This window comes from Talpa occidentalis, unplaced genomic scaffold (genome assembly GCF_014898055.3).
Source record: "Talpa occidentalis isolate TD23 unplaced genomic scaffold, MPIMG_talOcc4v2.1 talOcc4.8, whole genome shotgun sequence".
Classification (NCBI taxonomy): domain Eukaryota; kingdom Metazoa; phylum Chordata; class Mammalia; order Eulipotyphla; family Talpidae; genus Talpa; species Talpa occidentalis.
In genome coordinates, this window is record NW_023605194.1 from 2,560,146 (window position 1) to 2,583,541 (window position 23,396).

General features: G+C 54.2%; 1 protein-coding gene across 2 annotated transcripts in view; it reads right to left on the minus strand.

The window, feature by feature from the left end:
- DOCK1 (dedicator of cytokinesis 1) overlaps window positions 1–23,396 on the minus strand; it is a 345,405-nt gene that overhangs the window by 232,659 nt on the left and 89,350 nt on the right. For both annotated transcript variants that reach the window (XM_037496903.2, XM_037496902.2), the window contains exon 23: window positions 20,053–20,161. In XM_037496903.2, the coding sequence (XP_037352800.1) occupies window positions 20,053–20,161 (109 nt within the window). The remainder of the gene's footprint in view (window positions 1–20,052; window positions 20,162–23,396) is intronic.

The window sequence follows — 23,396 nt, forward strand, 5'->3', positions numbered from 1 at the left end:
TGACCGGGAAGGGCCAGTGGCCACACAGGAGGGCACCACATGCTGGAAACACTCAGGGACAGCAGACCTGACAACACCAAGTGCCACCGGCTTAGCCAGCTGGTCGGTTGCAACCCAATGCAGCCACCTGGGAGAGCACTGTGGCCCGGCAGCCCACATGGGCCACGCACCTCCATGCACCTGCACCTGCACCTGCAAGCCAGGTGAGACATGCACCTCACAGGGCCGGAAGCTGCCCTGTGGGCACCAACAGTACCGAGGGAAATGAGAACCCCCGTGTGGGTGTTTAGAGCAGCTTGTAACTGTCAAAAAGGAGAAACAACTCGAAAGTCCCTCAAAATTGAGTCCACACCACAGGACGCCAGGCCCACCGCAGACAGCAGTACCAATACAACGCGCAGCAATGCCAGGCCCATGACAAGCTGGTCTGAACTGAGTGAGGCTCCAGTTTGGGGGGCTGGGGAGCCAGGGCCACGGGGCTGGAGGAATCTAAAATGCTCCAAAAGCTCCATTCTGTGTGGTTATGTTTTAGAACATTCTGGGAAACGCAAAACTACAAGGATGGGACACACAGTGTGGCTGCAGGGGGCAGAAGGGGTGGGGGGCAGAGGGACGGACAGGTGGACGGAACTCCTGGGCGTCACTGCATGCACGTCAAACCTGAATTTTAAACAATGAATGAAAGCACAGGCTGGCCGGAGCACGGGGAGTCCCCGAATGGTCCGAGCCTCGGCTGCGGCAGGTGGGCAGGGAGACCCGGTCTCTCCCGCTGGGGTCAGGTTTCCTGATGTGAAGGGCGAGGCCATTCTGCACGTGACAGACGCCGTTCCGGGGCGCTGTGGACGCAGCGAGTCCTTAGCACAGCCTCAGGGACAGCTCGGCCACGGCCCTTCCACGGTGATGCAGCAGGGGCAGAGCCGGGGGGCCGCCTGCCCAGCCCCACCACCTCCAAAGCTGACTCTGTGAAGACGCCACACTCGATGGACCCCGGGTTCAGGGAGACGGGCCAGGGAAGCCACGTCACCGGAATCTGCACAATGGAGCCACCCCCGGACTAGCTCTGCGGAGTGCGGAGCTCGCCTTCCCTCCCAGGCCGGCGGGCCACGCTGCTGCTTGGAGACACAACGTTTGCAAAGAGCGTTAGACAGAAACAGCTGCATTCTGGGTTCCAAAGTTCTGCTTCGGCTCCTCAGAGCTGCTTTGAAAACTGAAAAATGCATGCGGTGACATTTAATAACTCTGCATTTGCACAGGTCGGCTGCTCAGACCCCACATTGTACATTTCATCGTGACCATCCCGGCGGGTAAGGAGCCATCGGCTTCGTGCATCTTCTCTGCTGCCCAGCGGAGCACTGCCTGCCTCCCGCCACTCGCAAGCACCACCCACGAGGGCAGAGCAGGCAGACGAGACCCCGGATGCCCAGCTTCTGCACACAGCAGGACCTCCGTGACCCTCATGGCGAGGAGAAGCTGCAGAACAGTTGCTCTCCAAGGCCCCACACCCCTGCTCGGGGCCCAGGGAGCGAGCGTCCTTGTACACAGCGCTGGCCTGGCATTGGGAGCTGCTGCCCTGCCCAGCACCCCTATGCGCCCCCCACCCCCCGTCAAAGCCTGCCGCACAGGGCCGCGTTGACCCCAGCCCCAGCTGTCTGCAGAGAGCCTCAGGTGTCATGGACTCTGCACAGCCTTGCCCCAGAGGCTCCTGTTCCCGGAGGGGCTGCCGCTCCAGGGGCCCCCACACGGTGGGAACCCCGCCTGGGGTCAAGCTCCAAGGGAATCTTCTCCAGACAAAGACACCCCCAAAATGCAAGTCCCAAATGCAGGCAAGGCAGCTAGGCTGCGGCACCCACTGGAGTCCGCCGACGTGGTCAGGGCCGGCCCAGCCGAGCTCCCACGGGTCGCAAAGGCCACCGCAGAAGCCTGGGGTGGCACTTCCAGCAGGCGGGTCTCGCGCAAACGTCCACAGGGGGAGGCCCTCCCACCTCGGCACCCCGCTCAGAATATGTGTGACTCTTTGGAAAGGGGCAGGAGAGGCCGGGACACTCACGCTGCAGCCCTGCCCACGAGCCTCCTGGGCCCTGGCTGGTCCCTGCAGACACTGGACAGCAACTGACCCCTCATTTGTGGGTTTGGGGAGGGGGACGGGCAGGCCTGGGGTATGTGCCAGGACACAGTGCTGTGCTTTGGGGGCGGGGGAGGCATTTCCTCCAGTCCTCCTGGAGCCAGGACCTCTGCCCACGGGGCCCGTCTGCACCCGCCTCGTGGCAGAGCCCCACCGGACAGAGAGGAGCAGCTCGCGAGACTCTGGGTGGATGCACTGCACTGAGCTGCGCTCCTTCCTTCTCTGCTTTTTAAGTCATAATTAAATGTCTCAAAGTCATGTCTGCTTTTTAAGAAAGTTATTTCAGATTTGACTTGAAACCTGGCTGGATTAACAAAATGGCAGCCAAAGCCCCGGCTTGCGTTTCGCTTTGAACTCAGGGAAGCTCCATCTGCCACCCGAGGATGAACAGCCCTGCTGCCGGCGAGGGCTCGCGGGCATCGTGGTGGGCACTGCCATGCCCAGGCCCTGAGCAGCCCCGCCCTGGGGCAGGGAGAGGCCATGGAGAAATGCAGCATCCGCCGAGGCACAGGCTCCTGCCACCAGCCCTGCCGAGGCCAGAAAGGCCCCAGGGCAAGCAGAAGGAGCCTCGGCCCTGGGGGGCTCGTCCAGGACTACGGCCGCGGCTGGTCCCTCCTCATGCCGGCCCTGACGGCTCGGGACACTCAGGCGTCGCTGCTCCCGGGGGCAAGGGAGGGCAGCACGATGTGAATGGACAGAAGCACACAGACACCCAAGCTTTAGAGGGAGTCGAGCAGAAGCAGAAAAGGGCAAAAGATGCTAAGAGTTTTCTAATTGCTGAAATAGTTCAGGTTAAAGAAATTCAGTAAATTTTATACTCTCCCTCAGCTCACTTAATTGTCATGCATCTCCTGAGAATGCCAACCTAATCCAAACTGTAAAACAAAACAAAAAATGCACCTTCTCTCCAGTATCGGTTTAATGTTGTAAGTGTCGCGCTGGCTAAAAATATTACTACTGATGATGATTAATAGACACTATTTTAGGGTAAAGTTCAGGCTACATTATTCAGTATAATTATTTTAATTAAATCCATTAGCATATCTTTATATAAGATTACAAGAGCTATCGGTGATACAAAATAAGTTTTTCTTGAATAATGTATGAAGCAATTATTAATTTACATATTTCTCAAGAAAACGCATATTAAAATGATTCCTTCTGCAGGATTTGAGCTAAAATATATATGGTCCACAAATTCTCTTTTCAGACTTAGGTGTTCCATCTTTGGGGACCTGGGGCCCAGCCAAGCAGTTCCGACAGGAATGTGGGCAGCACCAGCCAGGCCGCAGGTGCCTGATGCTCAGCCTGTGCTTTCATGTTGGATGGACGGATGAACCACAACAGAGGGCGGCCCGGATGGCTCCTGCTACCACAGAAGGGGAGCACCGGAGAGTCGGGGTGCCAGGCTCACGTGGGGGAAATGAAGATGAGGTGTGGACAGTGACGGCCACACCATTCTGTGACTCTACAGCATTTGCTTTGAAACGGTCGGTTAGGGCTAGCAGACTTGACAACAAAAAATAAACATCTGTCTGACGATAAAATGCCATTTCATTGCAGCAGCCCCAGGACTGTTCTGCACTGTGGGTTTGCTGCCTGCCACTCGAGCTGGACCCCAGGTGACCGACGCCCGAAGCCCCCGCAGGGACAGCCAGCCCCTTGGAAACAGCTCGTGCTCCAGCTCGGCTAAAACAAGGTGAAATGAGTCACTGGAATGATGCGCCCCAGGTCGCTGCCAGGCCCGCTGGACGGCCACATCTCGCTGAAGCCACCAAGGCTTTCATTAAGCAGAATGCACCCCAGCCTGGCAGGGCAGAATCCGCGGGGAAACAGAAAGGAGGGGCTCCGTGTCCCCAACACCAGCTTGTCCCTACGCCACCCCGGACACACCTTCACCCTCGGTACAGTTTTGGGGCCTCAGCAGACAGCTACCAAATAGGTGCAAGGATTTAAAACATCAACATCCGGACGAACAGCTTTTCAAAATACACTTAAAATCCAAAATACACTCAGAGCTGGAGAACGGGAGTTCTCATAAACGTCGCCAAAGTAAAGCTTTGGGGCAGGTAAAAATATTCCAAGTCCATCTCCTCCTCCTCTTCCAAAGAAGAGGCCAGGCAACGTGCCTCCTCGGGGCCAGAGATTGAAGCCCTAGGCCACAGGGGTGCCCTTCACCCCCCACCCACTCTTCCTGGCCCCCTGATGGCTGGACTCTGGGCACCTGCTTGAGGGAGGAAACCGAGGGAGGGCACAGGGCGTGAGAGGAGAAACAGGCCTGCCTGACCAGCCAGTCAGTGGAGGAGACTGCGGGAGCCAAATTGGCAGGTAGAAGGAACGGGGTACAGGAGGGGGTGACCCCAGGAAGGGGGACTGAAAAGGGAGGTACCCCAGAAAGGGCCCCGGACAGCCAGAAGGAACAGGTGGATGGAGAGAGCCCACGATGGACTGAACAGACCAGGCGCATCAAGGAAAGCCCAGCAGGGCAGTGTCCAGGCAGGAGGGCCCCCCCCCAGAACGCCAGTGTCCAGACAGGAGGGCCCCCCAGAATGCCAATCAGGGTGGGGAGGAAGGTGAAATACACACCTGGAGGGCAGGGCCTCGCCTAGCTCTGCGGGCTCACTCCAGCCCAGCCCAGCCCAGCCCCACCCCTGGCGGGACACTCGGGCAAGAACCTTGGACCACACAGCCACATGGCCCGGTGCCGGGGCATCGCCTGCCCAGGTCATGGAGGAGGAAAACCCGCAACCCACAGCAGGCTACAGAGGCGGAGGTCCCGCCCCGCAGTGCTCACTGGCGCGCTAGCTCCATCTTCCACCGAATGACCTGCTAACTTGCCGAGCCCTTCAGGAAGGCTCTTCCCGGGTCAGGAAGGTTGCTTTCCCTTTAGGTAGCAGCTTTGACCACCCCTGGAGCTGCAGCCAAAGACCAGCAGACCCTGAGTCCAGCCTGAGGCCCTGAGCGACGCACTGAGCAGGAGCGCCAAGCAGAGGGCCACACCCCTCCACCGACTCCCAGAGCTTCAAAAGTATCTTCCCAAGTGAGCCCAGAAACCCCTCCTGTGTCTCCTGGAGACAGTTCAAATGCATCGTGAGTCATCTGGAAAGCAGGAGACGCGTCGCCTGGTTCAGATGCAAAAGAATGATTTCGAACGAAACCAGAGTTCACACAAAGACATAAAATAAAATCTAAGCGATTTTTTTTTATAAAGTGTGGCGGTATCGACGCTGCACGGGCCGTGACGTTAGCAGGGCTGAATAATTTCTGGCTGGTATTTCCACAACAGACCGGGGAGCGACATTCGTGTCTGCGATCCGGGGAAAAACTGTGTGTGGGTCCTGAAGGAGACAAGGCCAACTTCCAGAATGTCGCAGAAAACGAGCAAGGAGACATGGAAAGGACAGAAGCGCCAGCCTCCAAGCTCTGCAGCCCCACGCGCCGGCGTCTCCGTGTCCGGAAACACGTGACGAGACGCGTCCGGGGCCCGGGTGGCAGCGATCGGGCTATCAAGTTCAATAAAATCTGAAATGAATTTTACAATGACACTTCATAATTGGCAGCCTCAGAATGAAAACCTGCTGGCTTTCACTTTGCATTTGGGAAGAATGACTTAGAGCGAATTGGAGAAAACTTGGAGATTCAATAGGAACGCAGCCACAAGAAAATAATTACGTTTGTTGGAAAATGAAAGGACATGATCATCAGAGAAAATCAAATAATTCAGCTCTGGATCTCGAAAGGTCTAGAATTTACCCAACATAACGACACATACAAAGAAAGCCGTGGAAGGAAACCCAGGCGGAGGGCCCACATTTCGTTTGAGTTTTGTATTTGTACCAAAGAGTGGTTTATCGCTTTCATGACCAATTAAGAGCAAAATTAGATACTGTAGACAGAGGGTCCCGGAAGATGCAAATTCGGGGCTCTGCAGGGCCACTTAGGGTGCACCAGTGACCCACACAGCGTGGCTGCATCCCAAACCCCATGGGGCACTGAGGAAGGGCAGGGGTAGGTGTCATTTCTTGGGTCCAAACACTGTGAAACAATTTTCCTTGAATATCCTCATACCCGAGAACCCCACCCCATCCACTCCACCATTAGGCCTTGACTGAGCTCTTAGCAAAAGGCAGGAATTCGGGGACCCCTGGACATCAACCCATCCTAACAGCTCCAGGGACTACCTGCTACTCGATCTTCTCCCCAAGGTGGGTCCACAGAGCACCCTGCTCCCTCCCCCACCCTCCGTGCACCCTGCTCTGAGCCAGCATGTCCCTGGGACTTGGTCAACACTGGCCTGTCACAAAGCAATGAGCCACCTTATTTGATGCTTGAACCCCAGAGAACCTCCAAGCTATGGACTCCTGTGCGGGGGAAAACCATGTCCATCGTCAAAAAGCTTGTTACTCCGTAAGGGCGTGTCGTCCATAGAAAGAGGAGGGTCCGGTCCCCTGCCCCACCCAGGGAGGCTGGAGCTGGGCAGGGAAGAAGACAGGGAGAAGGAGGAGATCAAGACGAAGACCTGGGGGAGGCCCATGGAGAGACGTGTGAAGAAGCCGCGCTGGCTTCTCGGCCTGGACTTGAACCAGGGACCGGGGGACACGGAGGGGGACGAGGACAGAGACGTGGGTGAGCGCCCCGGGGGGAGGCTGACGGCGGCGGCCTTCGTCTTTACTTGGGTTTTGATTTCGCTCTTTTCCTTCCAGACTTGCCCGGCCCCTAACCCTCTCCTGTGGGGCCCCGCAGAAGGGGCCCGAAACCTGTGACTGGCTGCTGGGCCTCAGTGGCCCTGCTCTGCGCAACCCTGTTTGGCCTGGCATTACCCACGTGGGGATGGGCAACTTTGGGTGTGTAACTGGAAACTATTTGAACAATATACGTTCTCTTCTCTAGTGCACACTAACTGTGGTAAAGCTGAAGGTCTTTTGTGCTAGTGTTTGCCTTTCTACAGCAGATGGCAAAGCCCATTCAGAGCAGGCAGGTTTGGGGGTTCAAGGTGTCCCCAGCCCTGCTCTGTAACAGAGTGCCTCGAGCATACACAGGCGTGAACAATGTCCCTGCATGGACAGTGCTCAAGGGAGCTGCTGCCCAGGGCTGCCCCGCCGCCCAGACCTGACCACACTCCCCCACATGCCAGGGCTCCCTGGAGCCTTCCAGAGTGCAAGGGGGAACTCACGTCCACCCCTGCACCCCACTGAGTGGCGTCCCCTTTGGCCCTGTGAGTCACTGCCCCTCAGTCTCCCAAAGAGAAGATTTGACAATTTTGTCACATCAGATTTATTTGCTTTTATGGGTAGAGGTCAAAGCCACGGGTCTCCTTCTAACACGCCACGCGTGCCCCGTGTGGCCCCGCGAACGCCACAGAGCAGGGGCAGGAAGTCGGCCACATCTTGTGGCTGCCACATGCCATGAAGCTGCCTTCCCTAAACCGCTCGCCAATGTCTCTGGTATCGGGGTCTTACTCCTGGCCCATCTCCTGGCCATCAAGCCACAGGATCTAACCACCCCCAAGACAGCCCTGGGTTCTGATCAACACAGGGCGAGGGGCCTCATTTATACAATACCAGCAGGGCTTTTGAAAACTGATCTCATAGCTACAAGCTCATGATCTCTTCAGTATAAGCAATTATTCTATTTTTTAAATGACCTTTAAAAGGTTTATTATAGTGAGAGCCAACACCCGTGTTCACGCCAGCAGGAAATTGCCGAGCGCACGTTCAATTTCTTTGCTCCCTTTCTGTCCATTGCCAGGTAACTTCTAAAACCAAGGCAAGTCACGCTGAGATTTCAGACTAATGTATTTCAGTGTTTTTAAAATAAAATAATGAGAGAGATGCCATAGGGGCCCAAAGGGAAGGCTGCTTCATGCCGGAGGAGGCCCTGGGGGCATGCACAGAACTGAAGCACCTGACGGGGCGTCCCCAGATTTGGTCCATGAATCCTGCACAGCCATTTGCTCAGACACCCCGGGAGGGAGGCCTGGGTCCTTCTCACGGGGTCCCCTGTCCCCTCACTCACTGGAGCTGGGATTTTACACTATTCTGCACCCATCGCCTCCCGTCATGCCTGGTCTTTAGTCTGTATGGGTAAGGCTTGCTGAATGATCACACGGTGCTCATGTTGGGTGAAGAAAGTCACCAAAAGGAGGTTTTTGCAGGGACAGTGTCCAGGCAGAAGCATCCAGGGGACAGCACGTGTTGGGCAGAAATGCACACCTGTGCAGGTAAGGGCAACACTGGGATCTGTCCAAGTGGGCTCCCGGAGAGACGGTGCTGGGCCCCCAGAGGACAGCCCAACGGCTGGGAGGCCCCGAGAGAGAGAGTCTTCTAGACTCTGGTCTGGGTCTGGCAACAGAAGGGCGATGCATTATCTGTCTGCACTTCACAAAAATAAAAGAGGAGATGATTATAATGAAGTGCCAGAGACCCCCGACCCTGGGGGTGGTGGACATACACACATTTAGCTCAAAATTACTTTCTCCAGCAGCTTCCTAATTGCAACGTATAACAATCCTCGCCGATGAAGAAGTAATTTACTGAAGCCACACAGCGCCCACGATAGTACCAGGAGATTACTGGGTGCAGGATAAAGGAGATTAAAAAAAAAAAAAAAAAAACCAGCATTCTTTAGTCATCACATGACAAGACAATATTAAATAATGGGATTTAGAAAGATTTAGACTCATTAAAAATACTGGAGTAATTTAGGAGTAATATAGTCAATGAGGGGAAAATACTGTTTCCAAATCTAAAAACTCATATTCCACCTGGGACAAGTGCCAGGAGCCTGATATTGGAGCAGAAGGGGCAGCAGAGTGACCCGCTGGCCAGGCACAGAAGTCGGCGTTCTAGAACACGATCCTCTCCCGGGTCATCACACACGAAAGGGACGGAGACACTGCTCCGTCCTGGAGCTGCGAACGGCTGCGAAAAGACTTCAAGTGACTTCTCATGGGCTGTTCTTCTTCTCCTGTGCATCTCAAGAATTTGTTTGGAGGACTGAGAAATCACCTCAGGAAAAGAGAAAACAGTACTCACTAATCATCTTCCATTTAGCGTTTTCTATGAGTAAATAGGGAAATCATTTATAATCACATCCATTATAAAGAATTCAAATTATTCCACTCTGTTTTATTATCTATCAACAGGAAGCAAACTTCCCCACGCTGACTGACGTTCAGGTGGTGAGTTGCTTGTAAGATTCATGCCAGTTTCAACAGCCAAAGGTCCCCCAAATCCAACAGCAGGTTGGCGCCCAAACCAAAGCAGGCGGGAGCGGGACCCGCCAGCCTAGGGGGGCACCCCCTGGGAGAAGTCCCCAAAGGGACGCAACCAGGTGCTTTCTGTCTCCTTGAATGCCAGGAGCAGGTGCATTTAGAGAGTGGCTTTCTGAGGTCCTGGTCACCTGTTCACTTGTTCTGACGTGTGGGCACAGGCCTGCCAGGCCAAGCAGGCGCTCAACAGCCAAGAGCTTCGACCTGCTGCAGGAAAGGGGTGCAGTGGCAGTGACAACACAGTTGCTGGCTGGGACCCTAAACACAGCCCTCTGCAGGGGTCCTGGAGGCTACTGGCAGGCAGAGCGGGCAGAACAGGCTGCCAGGACCCACGGAACAAGGAGCTTCTGCTCGGGCTGGGGTATGGCCGCAGGTGCCCTGGGGAGAGATCCCTGCACGCAGACACAGATGGCCAAGGCCAGGGAAGGAGCAGACCCACTTGGGGCCAGGAGCAGAGACAAGAGGTGGGGGCGGGGGGGCGGCATATGCCAGGAGCTGCCCAGGGGACACGCGCCGAGGAGACAGAAGCCAGGGCAGGTCCTGCCATCGCTGCCCCTTCTCCCCTCCCACTGAAGCTCCCCCGTGCCCTCATCACTGCAACCCAGGAGGGCAGACACCGGCTCTCGGGCCTGAAAGGAGCACGTCTGACTCTGCATTTCCACCTGGAGAAGGAGGGAAAGTGGTGAGGACAGAAGCGCCTGTTTCTGGGCGGGGACCCTGTTCCTCTTCACTGGCCAGAGGTGCCAGTGGCCCCCCGAGGTTGCACAGCTCAGGGGCAGGTCGCCGCCACAGCCCGAAGGCCGAGACCCTCCCCGGAAGGACCATTACAGAGACAACCGGCTCTGGGGCACGCAGGACCTACAGGCTCCCAGTTACTTCTGACTTGTGGGCAGCAGGGGTGCCTCATCTTCAAACCTTGTCCCACCGAAAGCTGCAAAGAGAAGAGCTGCCATGGTGACGCGCCAGTGATGCCTCAACACGGGCTATTTCAGAGGGAGGCACCGGCGTGTGCCGGGAGCCGGGGCGCTGCGCAGCAGGGTGCAGGCTGGGATTAAGGCCCGGGGAGCGGAGGGTGCCACCCCCGGAGTTCCAGGTCCCAGCACAGAGACCCCGCCCGCCCCGGGCAAGGAAAGCAGCCGGCGGACAGTGGTGAGAGCGGCAGCGAGGAGCCGTGGTGCCCAGGCGCGTGCTGGCGTGGCGTGGACAGGCCAGGCTGAGGGGCCTTCCTCCTCCTCAGAGCAGTTCGTCCCCAGTACACAAAGGGTCGCACTCCCCACTCCCACAGGAGCGCAAATCGATACCCAGCAGTCTCCACGCACACGGCGCAGAGCCGCGGCGGCCACTTCTCCCCAGAGGTGGACGCCACTTGCCCAGAGGTCAGTGCAGCTCCCGATGAAAGGAAATATAAATTGATGGGGTTTAAGTTCTCTGAAAATAGTGTTTATTTTGCCAAAAGATAGCACCGGGGGTTCAGGCACATTTCAAATGGAGGTGACACAGTGAATCCGCGGAGAGGGGCAACCTCCTTGAAGCGCCGCGGGCGGGGGAGCGGGTCACCGGGGTGGAGAGTGAGATCACATCAGACTCTGAGGAGGTTATGAAAACAATTAGGAGTTAATGAGTAGACACTGGCAGGGCGAGAGAGCAGAGAACAAATTGCAGGCTGCCTGGCTCTACCCTCGCGCCTGTCAAACAAAAGACCAAAGGTGTCATTTAAAAAACATTAAATGATTGGGTAGGAAAGTCCAAATTCCAACGCAGAATAAATAAAAAATGGAATTTCATACCCTAGCATTAAGCAGACGGGCTGACAGCGGCAGGCTCACCGGGCACGGCAACAAAAATGGGGGCGCATCGGGGCGCCCTCCCGGGAAGCAGGAATGCTCGTTCAGCTCTAGGGCATTCCAGGAGCCGGGGGAGCCAGAAAAAGTCAGAGGGCTGTGACCACACAGCCCGGCACCTCCGGGTGACGGACAGGCTTCCTAGCCAATGGAGCCGACTACAGTGCAGAAAGCCGCAGGATGTGTGGGAAGCAAACAGCAATTCCACACAAAAGCAGTATCACTCAAACCCCGGCATGTGGGGGGCAGAGCGGAGATTAGTAAAAGATCCAAATTAAGCATGATAAATTTTCAAAAGATGAAAGGCAAAGGAAATTAACAATACGGCGTAGCATGATATTGGCAAGAACGCAGAATTTCTAAGCTGGAGGGAATCCGTCTCTTCTAAACTGCTTAATAGAAACGGGGCGGAGGAGTTAAGAAGGACTCCCGTACACTGTGGCACCTGAGAGGTTCGAGTCTCTGAGGAAGTGTAAGCATGCCGTCCACGACTTAATCCTGCTAACAATATGTATTCATCTGGCAGAGCCTCATTTTCCTAGCTGGAAGAGGGGACTGGCAGCCCAGCTACTACATTAATTATCCCAAATTATGAATAAGTGGGGTGTGAACGGGACTGCGCTCCACTGAACTTAATAAAGTGTCCAAAAAAAAATGAGACAGAAAAAAGAGTTTAAAATATCACACAACTGGCGTGCTAATTCAGGGAGCTCCGATTCGTTTAAAATACAAAGACAGAGCACTTCTAAAGGACTGACTACCCATCACACACTCAACAGATGTCTTTTAAAAATCCGTCTCTGCGCACACTTAAAAGAAATGACTCCCCAATGCCAGCAAATGGCAGCACTTGGTTCTTTCTTGGGCAGCTTTCTTTGAGGCTCGCTGTCTATTTTGAAGAGGTGGAGGGTCCCCCTGGGAAGGCAGAGGGACCCCAGCACACAGCCTGAATTCCTTCCTTCGCTTTACCCATAGGAACAGAAAACTCCAGTGTCAGAAGGAGCCAGAACTGCTGAGGCAACTAGGCTGGCCAGGCAGACCCCAGAGTTGAGAGGGAAGGACACGGGCCGGAAGGCCGGGGATGGACACGCCTCTTGCTGGTGGCGGAGAGAACCACGTGCGGGAAGCACCTGTCGGAGCCAGGTGAGCCATGAGGTCGCTCTGGGGAACCCCTAAGCCAGCGAGGCCTTCCTCAGTTTAAAACCCAGCTTTTTCATAGAGGAATTCCAATAAACATTTAAAAATTAAGCAGCTTAGATACTCAAATGAAAAACAAAGGTCAGGATGGGGAAAACGAGAATGCGTGAGGCTAACCGCCAGCGGCTCTTACACAGGAGAGCAAAGACAGGGTGATGCAAAGGGATGGCGAATCCAGGTAGACACCTGCGGGTGCCGCTGAAGCGAGCAGGGTCGTCCAGACCCAGGCCCAGCACGGCCGCTTCTGCACGTCTCGAGGAAACACTGGAAGGGAAGGAGCTTCCTCCCGCCCCAGCAGGCACACAGCACGGAAGGGTTGCATGTGACACACAGACAGCACTCGGGTGGGGCAAACTGTGGGGACCCCAGAAGTGAGGAGGGCCAGGGCCCAGGGGCAGGGCAGCCCCCATGTCACAGGAGGCCCCAGACACAGCACAGCTCGCGGGCACCGGGCCAGAGGAGGCTGAGCCCAGGAGAGCAGAGCCTAGTGAGCTGACCCTTTGGTGGAGCTGGTCAGCCTCAGGGGGTCCTCAGTCCAGCAGCAACTCGTTCAAGTCCAAGCTGCGCTGACCCACGGTCTCTGCGTCGATGAGGGGGGTACCTGTCCGTGGGAAGGTGTCACGCGCTGCCAAGGCACAAAGCTGGACACACTCGTGTCCATCAGCGGCTCTGAGACCCCGGGATCTCGAGGGCAGCAGCGAGCAGGGACTGGCTGCGCAGAGGCAGGGCAAGTCCTGGACGGAAGACCTGGTGTGGCACTGGACGGTACTTCACGGTCTGTGTCCCTGTCTTTGAGGCACGGTCAGAATAAAGAGCTGAAGATTCCCCCCCTTCAAGCTAGTCCTCCTGCTGCTCTGCTGCGGGCTCCAGACTTGCGAGAGGCAGTTTTGTAACGGAGCAGGACGAAAGCTCAGCCCCACCCAGCTCACCGGCACCCTGGCTCGTCCTTCCGTTCCTCAGCATGGCGGCGGGCAGAGGGGCCAGCGGGAAGGCCATGCAAAGAAGCGAGGGGGTTCCGGGGGGAGGGACCCAGCAGGCCGTCCCTCGAAGGAGGCGCTGAGATCACCCAGCAGCACTGGCCCGCACAGCCACTGTCACAACATCGCAGGCAGACAAATGGCAGGGGTGGCATTTTTTTTCCATCTTAATAAAATATGAACATTTTAAACAAATGGGAAGACCTAGGGTCACCCAGTCTCTCAGCCCCTCTGCATTCGATGTTGGGGGGGTGATCACACAAAAGGGGGCTGGTACCCTGTGAGTATCTTGGAATCCTATGAAGAGATCACTTTCAAAAATTAATTACTCTTTATTGCTTTACCTAATCAAATGATGAGGACTGCTGACTTCCCTAATCATTCAACAGGAGAAAGGACAATTGATGCTTAAAAATGCATGTCTCCAGGCGTCAATCACGCGCCGACACGTCACGCAGGCCGGGGAGTGCTGGCTTGGGCGACCCAGACGCGCTTCCCCAGCCCTCTCTTCTCCGCCTCGTCCCGACTCAGGGTACCACACCGAATGTGTAGGAATTCCCCAGGGAAAAATAATTCCCCTTGAATTATAACAGGGTCACATGCACAGTCCTCGGAGAACAACACTGCCCAGGCCCGCATCGGTCACCCTCCGGCTCCGGGCTCCACAGAAAGCGTGTGATGCGCGAGCCTGACATGCGTCTCAGGCGTCTCCAGCAAGGGCGGCTGCGGCGGGGAGCCAGGGCCGACCCTCCCAGGCACCTCGCAGTGACAAGCGAATCGAGAAAAACTCAGGCTGTGACTCCCCGGCCCCCCAGTTCCTCAATTCCCCAACATTCCCCACCCCCGGCAAGGCCATGCCCAGTGATCCCTTGGCCTCCCCGCTCCATGAATCCACTCATCCTGTCTTCTGCAGGGACTCTGCGTGGGTTCACGCTGCGAGGTTACTGCAGACATCCAGGCCGGGCTTGGGTCAAGAGCATCAGGCCGCTGACTGCCCTCCCCTGACACCCGCTGGCCCATCCGAGTCTTCTGACTGGCAAAGTACAAACTCCAGAACCAACTGGTTAATCAACTGTCACAAAGTGAACCCTGTAGGGTTCAAGGTGGGGAGAACAGGCACCCCCACGTTGAGTCTTCTCCACAAGGTGGAACAGCTTTCTCTTAACTTGGCCCTTGTTGCAGGTTTGTGCAATGTGCCATCCAAAGGTCTCCATGCCACAGTAAGTTCAAATTTTAAACAATCTATTAAAACCCAGAGCCAATATATCTACAAACTCCGTCCCCTGGGAGGCAGCACGCACCTGTGGGCCCTGTGTCTGCGGCTCACCGAGGAAGACCCAGTTTTTGACGTGTGGGCACTGACCAGCCCCCTCTGTCCTAAAACTAAATCTCTGAAGCAAGTCCGGGCCCGGCTGCAATGGAAGATCCCAGGAAGGACGGGCGGGTGTGAGGTCCAGGCGCTTCCGTCGAAGATTCGGTTCCCGAGATGCACAGACTGAGCGTGATTGAGCTTCTGCTCATCCCTTTGAAAAGCTTTTTCATTATTACTTTTATCACAGCCTTAACGGGCAGCAAAGGCTGTGACGAGCGCACTGCACTACACGGGGCGAGGATTACCCTGCCCCGCAACCCATCTGGACAGCAGATACGTTCCAGCCCCTTCGGGACTGGGCTGGTATCTCCCCCGCAGCCTCTCGTGCCCCAGCACCCGAGCTCAGTCTACAGAGCGGCTCTATCTGCACAGACACCACAGGCATCACCCCAGCGCCGGTGCAGGAGACATCAAACAAGGGTCGGACACAGGAACAGCTTCACCACCAAGAGGAGGAGCGATGGGCTTCGTGGAAGGCCACGGCTGGTGATCATACAGACTCAGGCCCGTCCTAGCAGCTCAGATTGTGTCTTTCCCAGGACCTCAGAGCACTGGAAATCCGGACACCCACAGCCACGAGCCAGAGAGCGGCTCAGCCAGGAGGCTGTTTACAGAAATGAAAACCAGACACAACCTAAGAGCCCCCAATAGCAAAGTGCTTAAAAAGTCAGGATTCAAGCATCAGGGAATCAGCCACCTTGTAAAATAAGCTCTTGCAAAGCCCTGGAGACAGAGAGAAATGTGTGGAGGAAGAGGAAAGCGATGCACTACCGCTGCGTGTGAGTACACGGGGCGTGCACGCCGGGGTCTGCGCATGGCGGCTTTGAGGAGAAAAAGCACAACTATAAAGACAGAAAAGCTGACGGTGAGACGGGTGAGCCCCAGACGTGTGATAAGTGATCCTTCTTTTCCTTCATTAACATTTTGCTAGTTTCACTCCTTAACAAAAGATCACATTTACATTTAAAATGGGCCATTTTCACAGACATGAAGTGATGGCTCCTTGTTTTGTTTGCATGAAATAAAAACGACTGGAAACAGGTGTTGGTGATGGGGTGGGGGAAAGAAAACTTGCTGGCCGCTGGCGGGACTGTGAGTCTGCTGTGGAGAACGGTGTGGAGACTCCTGGAGACACCGGGCCATCCAGCGACCCCACTCGCAGCCGCTTCCCCGACACGTGACGTCAGGACACCCCGTCCTGCCCCCGGCCCGCGGTGCGGCTCGCGGCAGCCTCCCGGAGCCCACTTCAGGCCCCGGGCACGGCACGGAGGAAGCCGCTGCAGGTGCACTTGCAAAATGCACTGACCCAGCCACTTCGAGGAGGTCGTGCCTGTGCGACGAGGACGCACCTTGCGGGGACGGCACCCGGCGAAGCCAGGAGGGAAAGACAGTCACCGGATGGCCGGCCTCGCTGTGGAAAACACACAACCCAGGAAAACACGGCGAACACGACATAATCACTCACTCTGAAAGCCACCGAGGTTGCGGGGCGGGACAGGGTCTGGGAAAGCGGATGGCAGCTCGGGGCTGGGCGGGCGCAGCGTGACCACACGCCGAGGTGTGAGGCGGCGGGTAGGTCAACAAGTGGTGAATTGATAAAATTTGACTAAACAAAAAAAAAACTGAGGGCCAGGAAATGTCCAGTGTCGGTTTCCTTGGCAGGACCTGGGAAGTTCCGCGTGGTCAAGGAGACACGAAGGCAGCAGAGGAGGAGCAGCAGGAGGCGCGAGGCCGGCAGAGCCAGGAGCCTGTCACTCGCGCACTCCCAGCCCGGGGGGCCGTCACCTGTGACACCTGGCCCGAGGGGCTCGGAAACCCTGTCACTTCTGAGCCAGCTGGCGCCGTCCCTGACACGCCCAGACATGTCAAGTCAAAGAAGCTTCTCAGCATACAGCCTGCAGATGTAGCTTGGAAACAGTCAAAAAGCAGCCAAACCTTTGATAAGGAAGGACTCTGGATGAGTGAAGACAAGTAGGTTAAGTTCCCCTCGCGGCAGGAGCTTATTTCTAAGGAAACGGAAGCTCTGCTTTGCGGAGGACCAAAGTCACCTGCAGCTTTGTACCGTGAGGACAGAGTCGTTTTATTCCCGGGCACTTCCTTCCTGCAAAGGCCAGAGGAAAACGGCAGCAGCAGGGAAGCCGGGACCCCAGAGGCCTCCCCAAGGCGGACACAGCCTCACCCGCCTGTCCCCACCTCCACCTGGGGCCTCCTCCAACCAGCCCTCACCCCGTCATCCACTCCCTGGAGGAAGGGCCCCTGAGCCCGGCCTGCAGCGCTGGGGACAGTGGAACAGACACAGGAAACAAGTTTTTATGCAAAATTGAACAGGGGAAAGTGGAAGAAATTTGAAAGCATGAAGAGCAGAGCTTTTCACAGGTGGGTTGAGATACATGAGCCATTCAGGAAATAAATTCCGTTCCTGCCAAACAGCGGATTGTTTCTGGGGCAACACAGTCACTGAGAACAGACTCAGGACCCCAGCCGCCAAGGGGAAGGCCAGGAGCCTGGCGAGGCACAGGGCGGGCGCGCTGGTGAGGTATGTCAGCCTCCCGCACAGTCGCTCACAAGAACGTGGACGAGCCCCCGCACCCCCAGAGAATCTATTTCTTATAGTGGACCGTGGTCAGTTTCCCTCTGCAGAAAGTTGTAGAATTCCCAGCCCCTGACAGAACAGCAAATTGGGTCTACGTCAGAGGGTCACCCTTCCGAAGATCATCCCATGGAGCTGTGGTGGTATTTGTGGAATTTAGCAAAAATGCCAAGGTCTGCCGTCACTCCAAATGCAAAGCCCCTAACACCCCAACCCAGCCCCTGAACCCCACAGCTGCTCAACACACAGCACCCCAGCGCCAGCCCCAGGCTCAGTCTGCACGCCCCTAAGGGGCCTGTGGCCGCCCACCTGACTCCTCCCTCTCCTCCCCTGGGGCACACACAACCATCTCTGGCCTGGTGTCCAAGTGCACGAGCTGCCGTGTGCACAGACCAGGGCGCTGTCCCTTCCGTGGGGAAGCTCCATGAGGAAACAGCGTGAAGTCTCACAGCCCCAAAGCACCACGCCCTGAGCTGTCCCGCATGGACACGGAGGACAGGCGTGCGCCCTGACCCGGACAGCCTGGCACGGTGGGGCAGAGCACGCTGCCCCAGAGGGGCCCAGGGCAAGGTGTGAGCCCCAGAACTGGGAGCCCAGACCCCCAGTATCCTTCCACCCACCTGGCCATGCACCCGGGCAGGTCGGTGGACACCTCTACGTGTCTTCACACAAAAGCTATGCCGACGCCTGCTCCCTGGGGGTGAGGCCAACAGAAGGCGCAGGGAAGGCAGGGGGTCCGTTCTCAATGGTTGCTTTTCCAGCTCTTGGGGCTCAGGCTTCTCTCATCGCCAGTGGTTGGAGAACTCACCCTCCAGATGCTTCCAAACGCCCAGGTGGTGGTGCCCTCTAGGGGAGGCGCTCTGCTTGTAAGACCTGCAGGCCTGGGGGTGACTGGGGCTCTGAGACACAGAAGCTGGGATCCCACAGTCAGTGGCTGGAGGAAATGGTTGGGGGGTGGTGAGGCGGGGGGCTTTGGCGGTGGATGTGATGTGATCTGAAGACCTGAAGACGGGTGAACTGTTCCCCTTAATCATGTACAGTGTTGCCAACCGCAGTGACCTCAACAAGCATAAAACAACCAGCCCCCGGACCACCTTGGAGAAACAGCATGGAGCCCAAAGAAAGCCCAGTCTTTTCTCACATTTCCTCCATGAAAATGATCCACAATTGTATTTCCACTGCAACAGCAAAATTTCAAGTGTTAAAAGAGCAGACAGCAGGACCTCCGACGAAGCCACAGTCTCGAGGCTGCAGGGCACCCAGCGCGGAAAGACAGGACTGGACACTGGCAGCACAGGCGCTGATTCCAGACGCACGGGCACCTGGACACGGACGGTCTGCACTGAAGCTCGCACCCCAAAGCCAGGGTCTTAGAAGCCAGGTCTTAGCTCGTACCCCAAAGCCCGGGCCGGGGGGTGGGGGGGTCTGCCAATCTCCAGGCACCAAAGGACTTGCCGTCGAGGGAGGGAGGCAGACAGGATTCAAGCCAAACCAACTTTAATAATGTCAGAATATATTTAGAAATCTAAAATTATTCCTGGGCTCCAAACTTCCTGTCATTTCTATCTATTCTTATACTACGTGCGTCTGTTTTCTAAATGCCACCAGAGTGAGCAGGGAACGCACTAAATTTAGGGCTAATTTTAACCTGGAACGTGAAGGTGGCTTCAGGAAATATCAAGTTGCCAGAAAAATTAACCTGAAACTTCAATAAACACAGCACAACGCCTTCTCTGAACAGACTTACACAACAAATTCACATAAAAGTCAAGAATGATCCTGAGGAAGCCAATGACGTGGCCAGAGTGGCCTCCCCTCGGACACCAGGGACCTGAGGAGCTCCGTCCTGCTCAGGGACTCTGGCCACGGGGGGCCACAGGGCGTGGCCATGGTCACACCCATCCTAGATCCAGACCGAATGGGGAGCTCGAGAGCTGGCACATTCCCCAAACAGTTTTAAGACAACAGCCAGAAAGACGCTTTCTGAAATTGAACAGAGAGGACGGACGGCCAGGTGGCCAGGAGGAGCGCCGCGGGAAGCTGCAGCATCTCTTCTGGAAGATACTTGCCCCTTGAAAGAAACTGCAACTACTAATTGCTCCTGCTGCAAAGTCAGTCCCACGGAAACTTCCAGAACAGGGATGTCTTCAAATGTGCAGCTCCTGCAGCTGCTCACGGTCCTGCGCCCTCACACCCGGCATCCTGAGGCCCCTCTCGGGAGAGGCAGCTTCCTTTCCAAGGCAAAAGTGCATGGAAAAGGATGCCAGGTGGAGAGAACAGCAGGAGGCGGGAGACCCGGTCCTTCCCTGCCCTCCCGAGCAGGACAGGAGGTGACACCGGCCACCGCACAGCCTCAAGTCTGACTGATGTCCAGGCCACGCCTCGGCCTCCTACCCGGCTCAGAGGCCGAGCCGCCCTGACCCGCCATGAGCGGGACGAGCTCCCATCACTTCCCTGCATTGACAGGAATTCGGAACCTGTCCAGGCCAGGAGCGGAGAGACAAGCCAGGGCAGTGTCTGAGGCACTCGTGGGGGAGCAGAGAGGAAGCACAGCCTGGGCTGGGGGCTTCACAGGAAGCCTCCCCTGGGCCTCCCCCGCAAGCTGGAGTCCAGGGCAGGCTGGTGGACGCGCCGCCCGGTGGTTGATGGGGCCTGCAAAATGGTCCCGCGTGCGGGGTCCTACCTTCACCCTGACGGTCTGGTCTGACACGCTGCTCATCATGGCGTTGATGGACTGGAACAGCTGCACCAGCGACTCCATGAAGTCGGCCTCTCCCTTGTTCTCATACAGTCTGCAAAGGAACACGGCACTCCGTGGGGGCCGGCACCGAACCCCACACTCCCCCCAACCCCCGAAGGCCATGAGGGTGCTGCTGGGGCAGGCTAGCTTGTCGGGGGCTGTCCTCGACATCCACACGATCGGGAACCTGATCAACCCGGGCCACTCGGGGTGGGGATGCACCTTCACAGCGGGGAAGCTCCCTGCGACCACACTGCTAATACTGCTCTTTTCACTAGAACATGCATTTTATAAATCTGGAGAAGAGAAATAAATAGAGAAGGAAGGACGGGAAAAGGGAGAGAGGAAGGAAGGATGAGGAAATTCAGCTGGAATTCTTCCCCACAGAGAAGACACGATTAATATTTCGGGTATATTTCCTGCCAGTGATTTTTAAGCCCAGAAAGTCACATGATTGACATTCACAAAGACGCTTAATTTGCCTAAATTCAACATGACCTTACAACTGTTTGAAATGACACTATAACAGTAAACGCTAAATTACTCTAATGCAGAATAATGTTACTATACAAACTCATCACAGAATTGGTGAGAACTGGAAAACTACTGAGAGGTGGAGCATAATCAATAAATAGATATTAAGGAAGCTGTGCATTGGCTACATGTATGCAAATATATTTTGCTAATTGCAAATAAGTTTCATCTATAAATTATTTATTAGCAGATACTTTAAGTTGCTGTTACTAAAAAGTACATTTGCATTTCAAAATGCTGCAACTCAGATGTTTTATCAATATACACTAGTTTCCTGCCTAATTAAAAGTATACGATACCTGAAAACTTGTGTATAATGGAAAATTTTATAAACTAAGTGATAATTAATTACCCTAGAGGTAATCGTGTATTTAAATGAGTTCCATTATAAAGCAACAGTTTCTGTCTAAAACGGAAGCTATGATCTCATGTATCTATTTTGTGAAGGGCTTTCAAATGGGAATTTGCTTAAGTGGTGCGCCACACAATTAAAATGATGGATTCGAGAGCTTCCGATCACCGGTGAGGAGCAGGGAGGTTGGGCAGATCCCATAAAGGTTGGGGAGACTTCTAGTAACAGCCACACACTCCGGCAGCCCATTCCTGGAGCTGCCAGGATAGGAGACAGAAAACCAAAATGAGAACCTCCTGTCATATTGGAGTTTTTAGCAGCTGTCAGGAAAAATGAATAGAACTTGGAGACACCGATCACATTTTATATAATACACAGCTCTATGCTTCAACAAAAATTACTAAACATGGGAAAAGATCAGACCACATCAAAGAGGAAAGAAAACAACAGAAACACACTCACAGCTGATCAAGATATTGTCATGTGAGCTAACAACACTATCAAAGTCAGTGTGCTTATTGCATTTTAAAGTGGAGAATGAGATGGAGAAAATAGAAAAATGAAAATAATGGAAAATAGAGGTAAAACTTAAAAGTTAAGCTGGAAAATTTTAGTAGTAAATCTGTAGAAAAGAATCAAATGCAAATTCTAGAACTGGAAAGTATAGGATCTAAAATTAACAATTCATTATATGAATTAAGGAGGGCTGGCAGCGCGCAAAGGAGACAATTAGTGAAATGGAAAAGTAAAAACAGGGACATGAGTGGAGATAGGCAGGGCACTGTGAAGAGACAGAACACACATGGATTTGAAGTTCCAGAAGGAAACAGAGGGACAACAGGGCAAAGGCAGCGTTAGCACAGATCATGGCCAGGGGTCTCCCAAAATTAATTCAAAACATGAATCAAAGCATTCAAGGGTAAGCACAAATCACTGTTATATAGTCTACAGTAAAAATGCTAAAAATCACACAAAAATGAGAAAGATATAAAAGCAGCCAGCAAGCTAGAGAGCACGGCCTGCAAAAATGTAACAGTAAGTTTGAAAGCTGACTTTTCCAGGACTGACGGAAACCAGGAGAGACAGGAACAACATCTGGAGAAAGAAAATAACTGCCAATCTAGAATTCTATATTAAATAAAAAGATCCCTCAGACACAGTGATGAAATAAATGAGTTTCATACAGACAAGACCCGAAGCAGACTTACACTAAAGAAATTCTACAGGGGATTCTTTGGGCAGAAGGGAAATGATTCCAGAGAGAAACAGAATTGAAAGAAGAAAAAACGAGGATAAATATAAAACCCTGAATGAATACTAATAAATAATAATAGCAGTGTCTTACGGAGTTTTAGGTACAGGTGGAACTGAGATGCATAATGTAACACAAAAAAAGAGTGGGGCTCAAGAAATCTAGCCAGAATGACATGTTGATGAAAATTTCAAATGGTACAAAAGACAAAATATGATGAAAAGGGAGAACACCACAATATGGATGGGTAAAAGAGAAAATTAACCAAAAGTCATTAGACACGGTACTTAATCACATGAATTAAATACTCAAAAGGATTTGCAAACTGGAAGAAATAAAAAGTTACATGTTGTGTATAAGAAACTACTTTAAATGCAAGGATACAAGAAAACCAAAAGTAAAATAACGGAAAAGTTACTAAATGTAAATACTAACCCAAAGATAAGGGAAATTTCCATACAGATTAAGGAGTGGCGCCACAAGAAAGAGATCACAACTTTAAATGTGTACGCCCCCAATAACAGCATCCAAATCCACAAGGTATACCTAATGAGCCTATTTGTATTTAAAGTTCTACCACAAACCCCTGAGAATGAAATTTAATTACTAGTTTCTGTCTCTACCCAACATACAAAAGGGTATAAGACATACAAACAATTACTATGTCTCAGCAATCCCTCGAAGCATCTTTCTGGAACGAGAGACTAGCGGGGTGGTCTCTAGACTCTCACCTCTTGGTTTTATCAAATAAACCAGGAGAGAGACTTGGTTGACCCGAGCTGAGGTGTAGGAAGGGGTGGGAGGAAAGAACGTAGAGGAAAAGCAGCAGATAAATAAATGAAAAAGCTCCACCATCCCTTGCTCTACGTAAGCGGTGTAAGGAAGCAGTACCAGGGACAAAAATATCTTTGTCCGTTAACTACTCTCATCTCTGCAGCTTAGAAAAGGAGAGCAAATGGCAGGTCTGCAACAAGTTATTCATGATCAATAACTAATTATTCACAAAGCTAAGCCCAGATGACAGGCAAAAACTCCACCGAGCCACGAGGCAGAGAACACAGGGTGCCAGCTCCAGCCAGCGGATTCCGAATGTCCGGTGCAGGACGGGCTGTTTTCTGACGTTCAGGGTCATGTGATCCACCCACACAG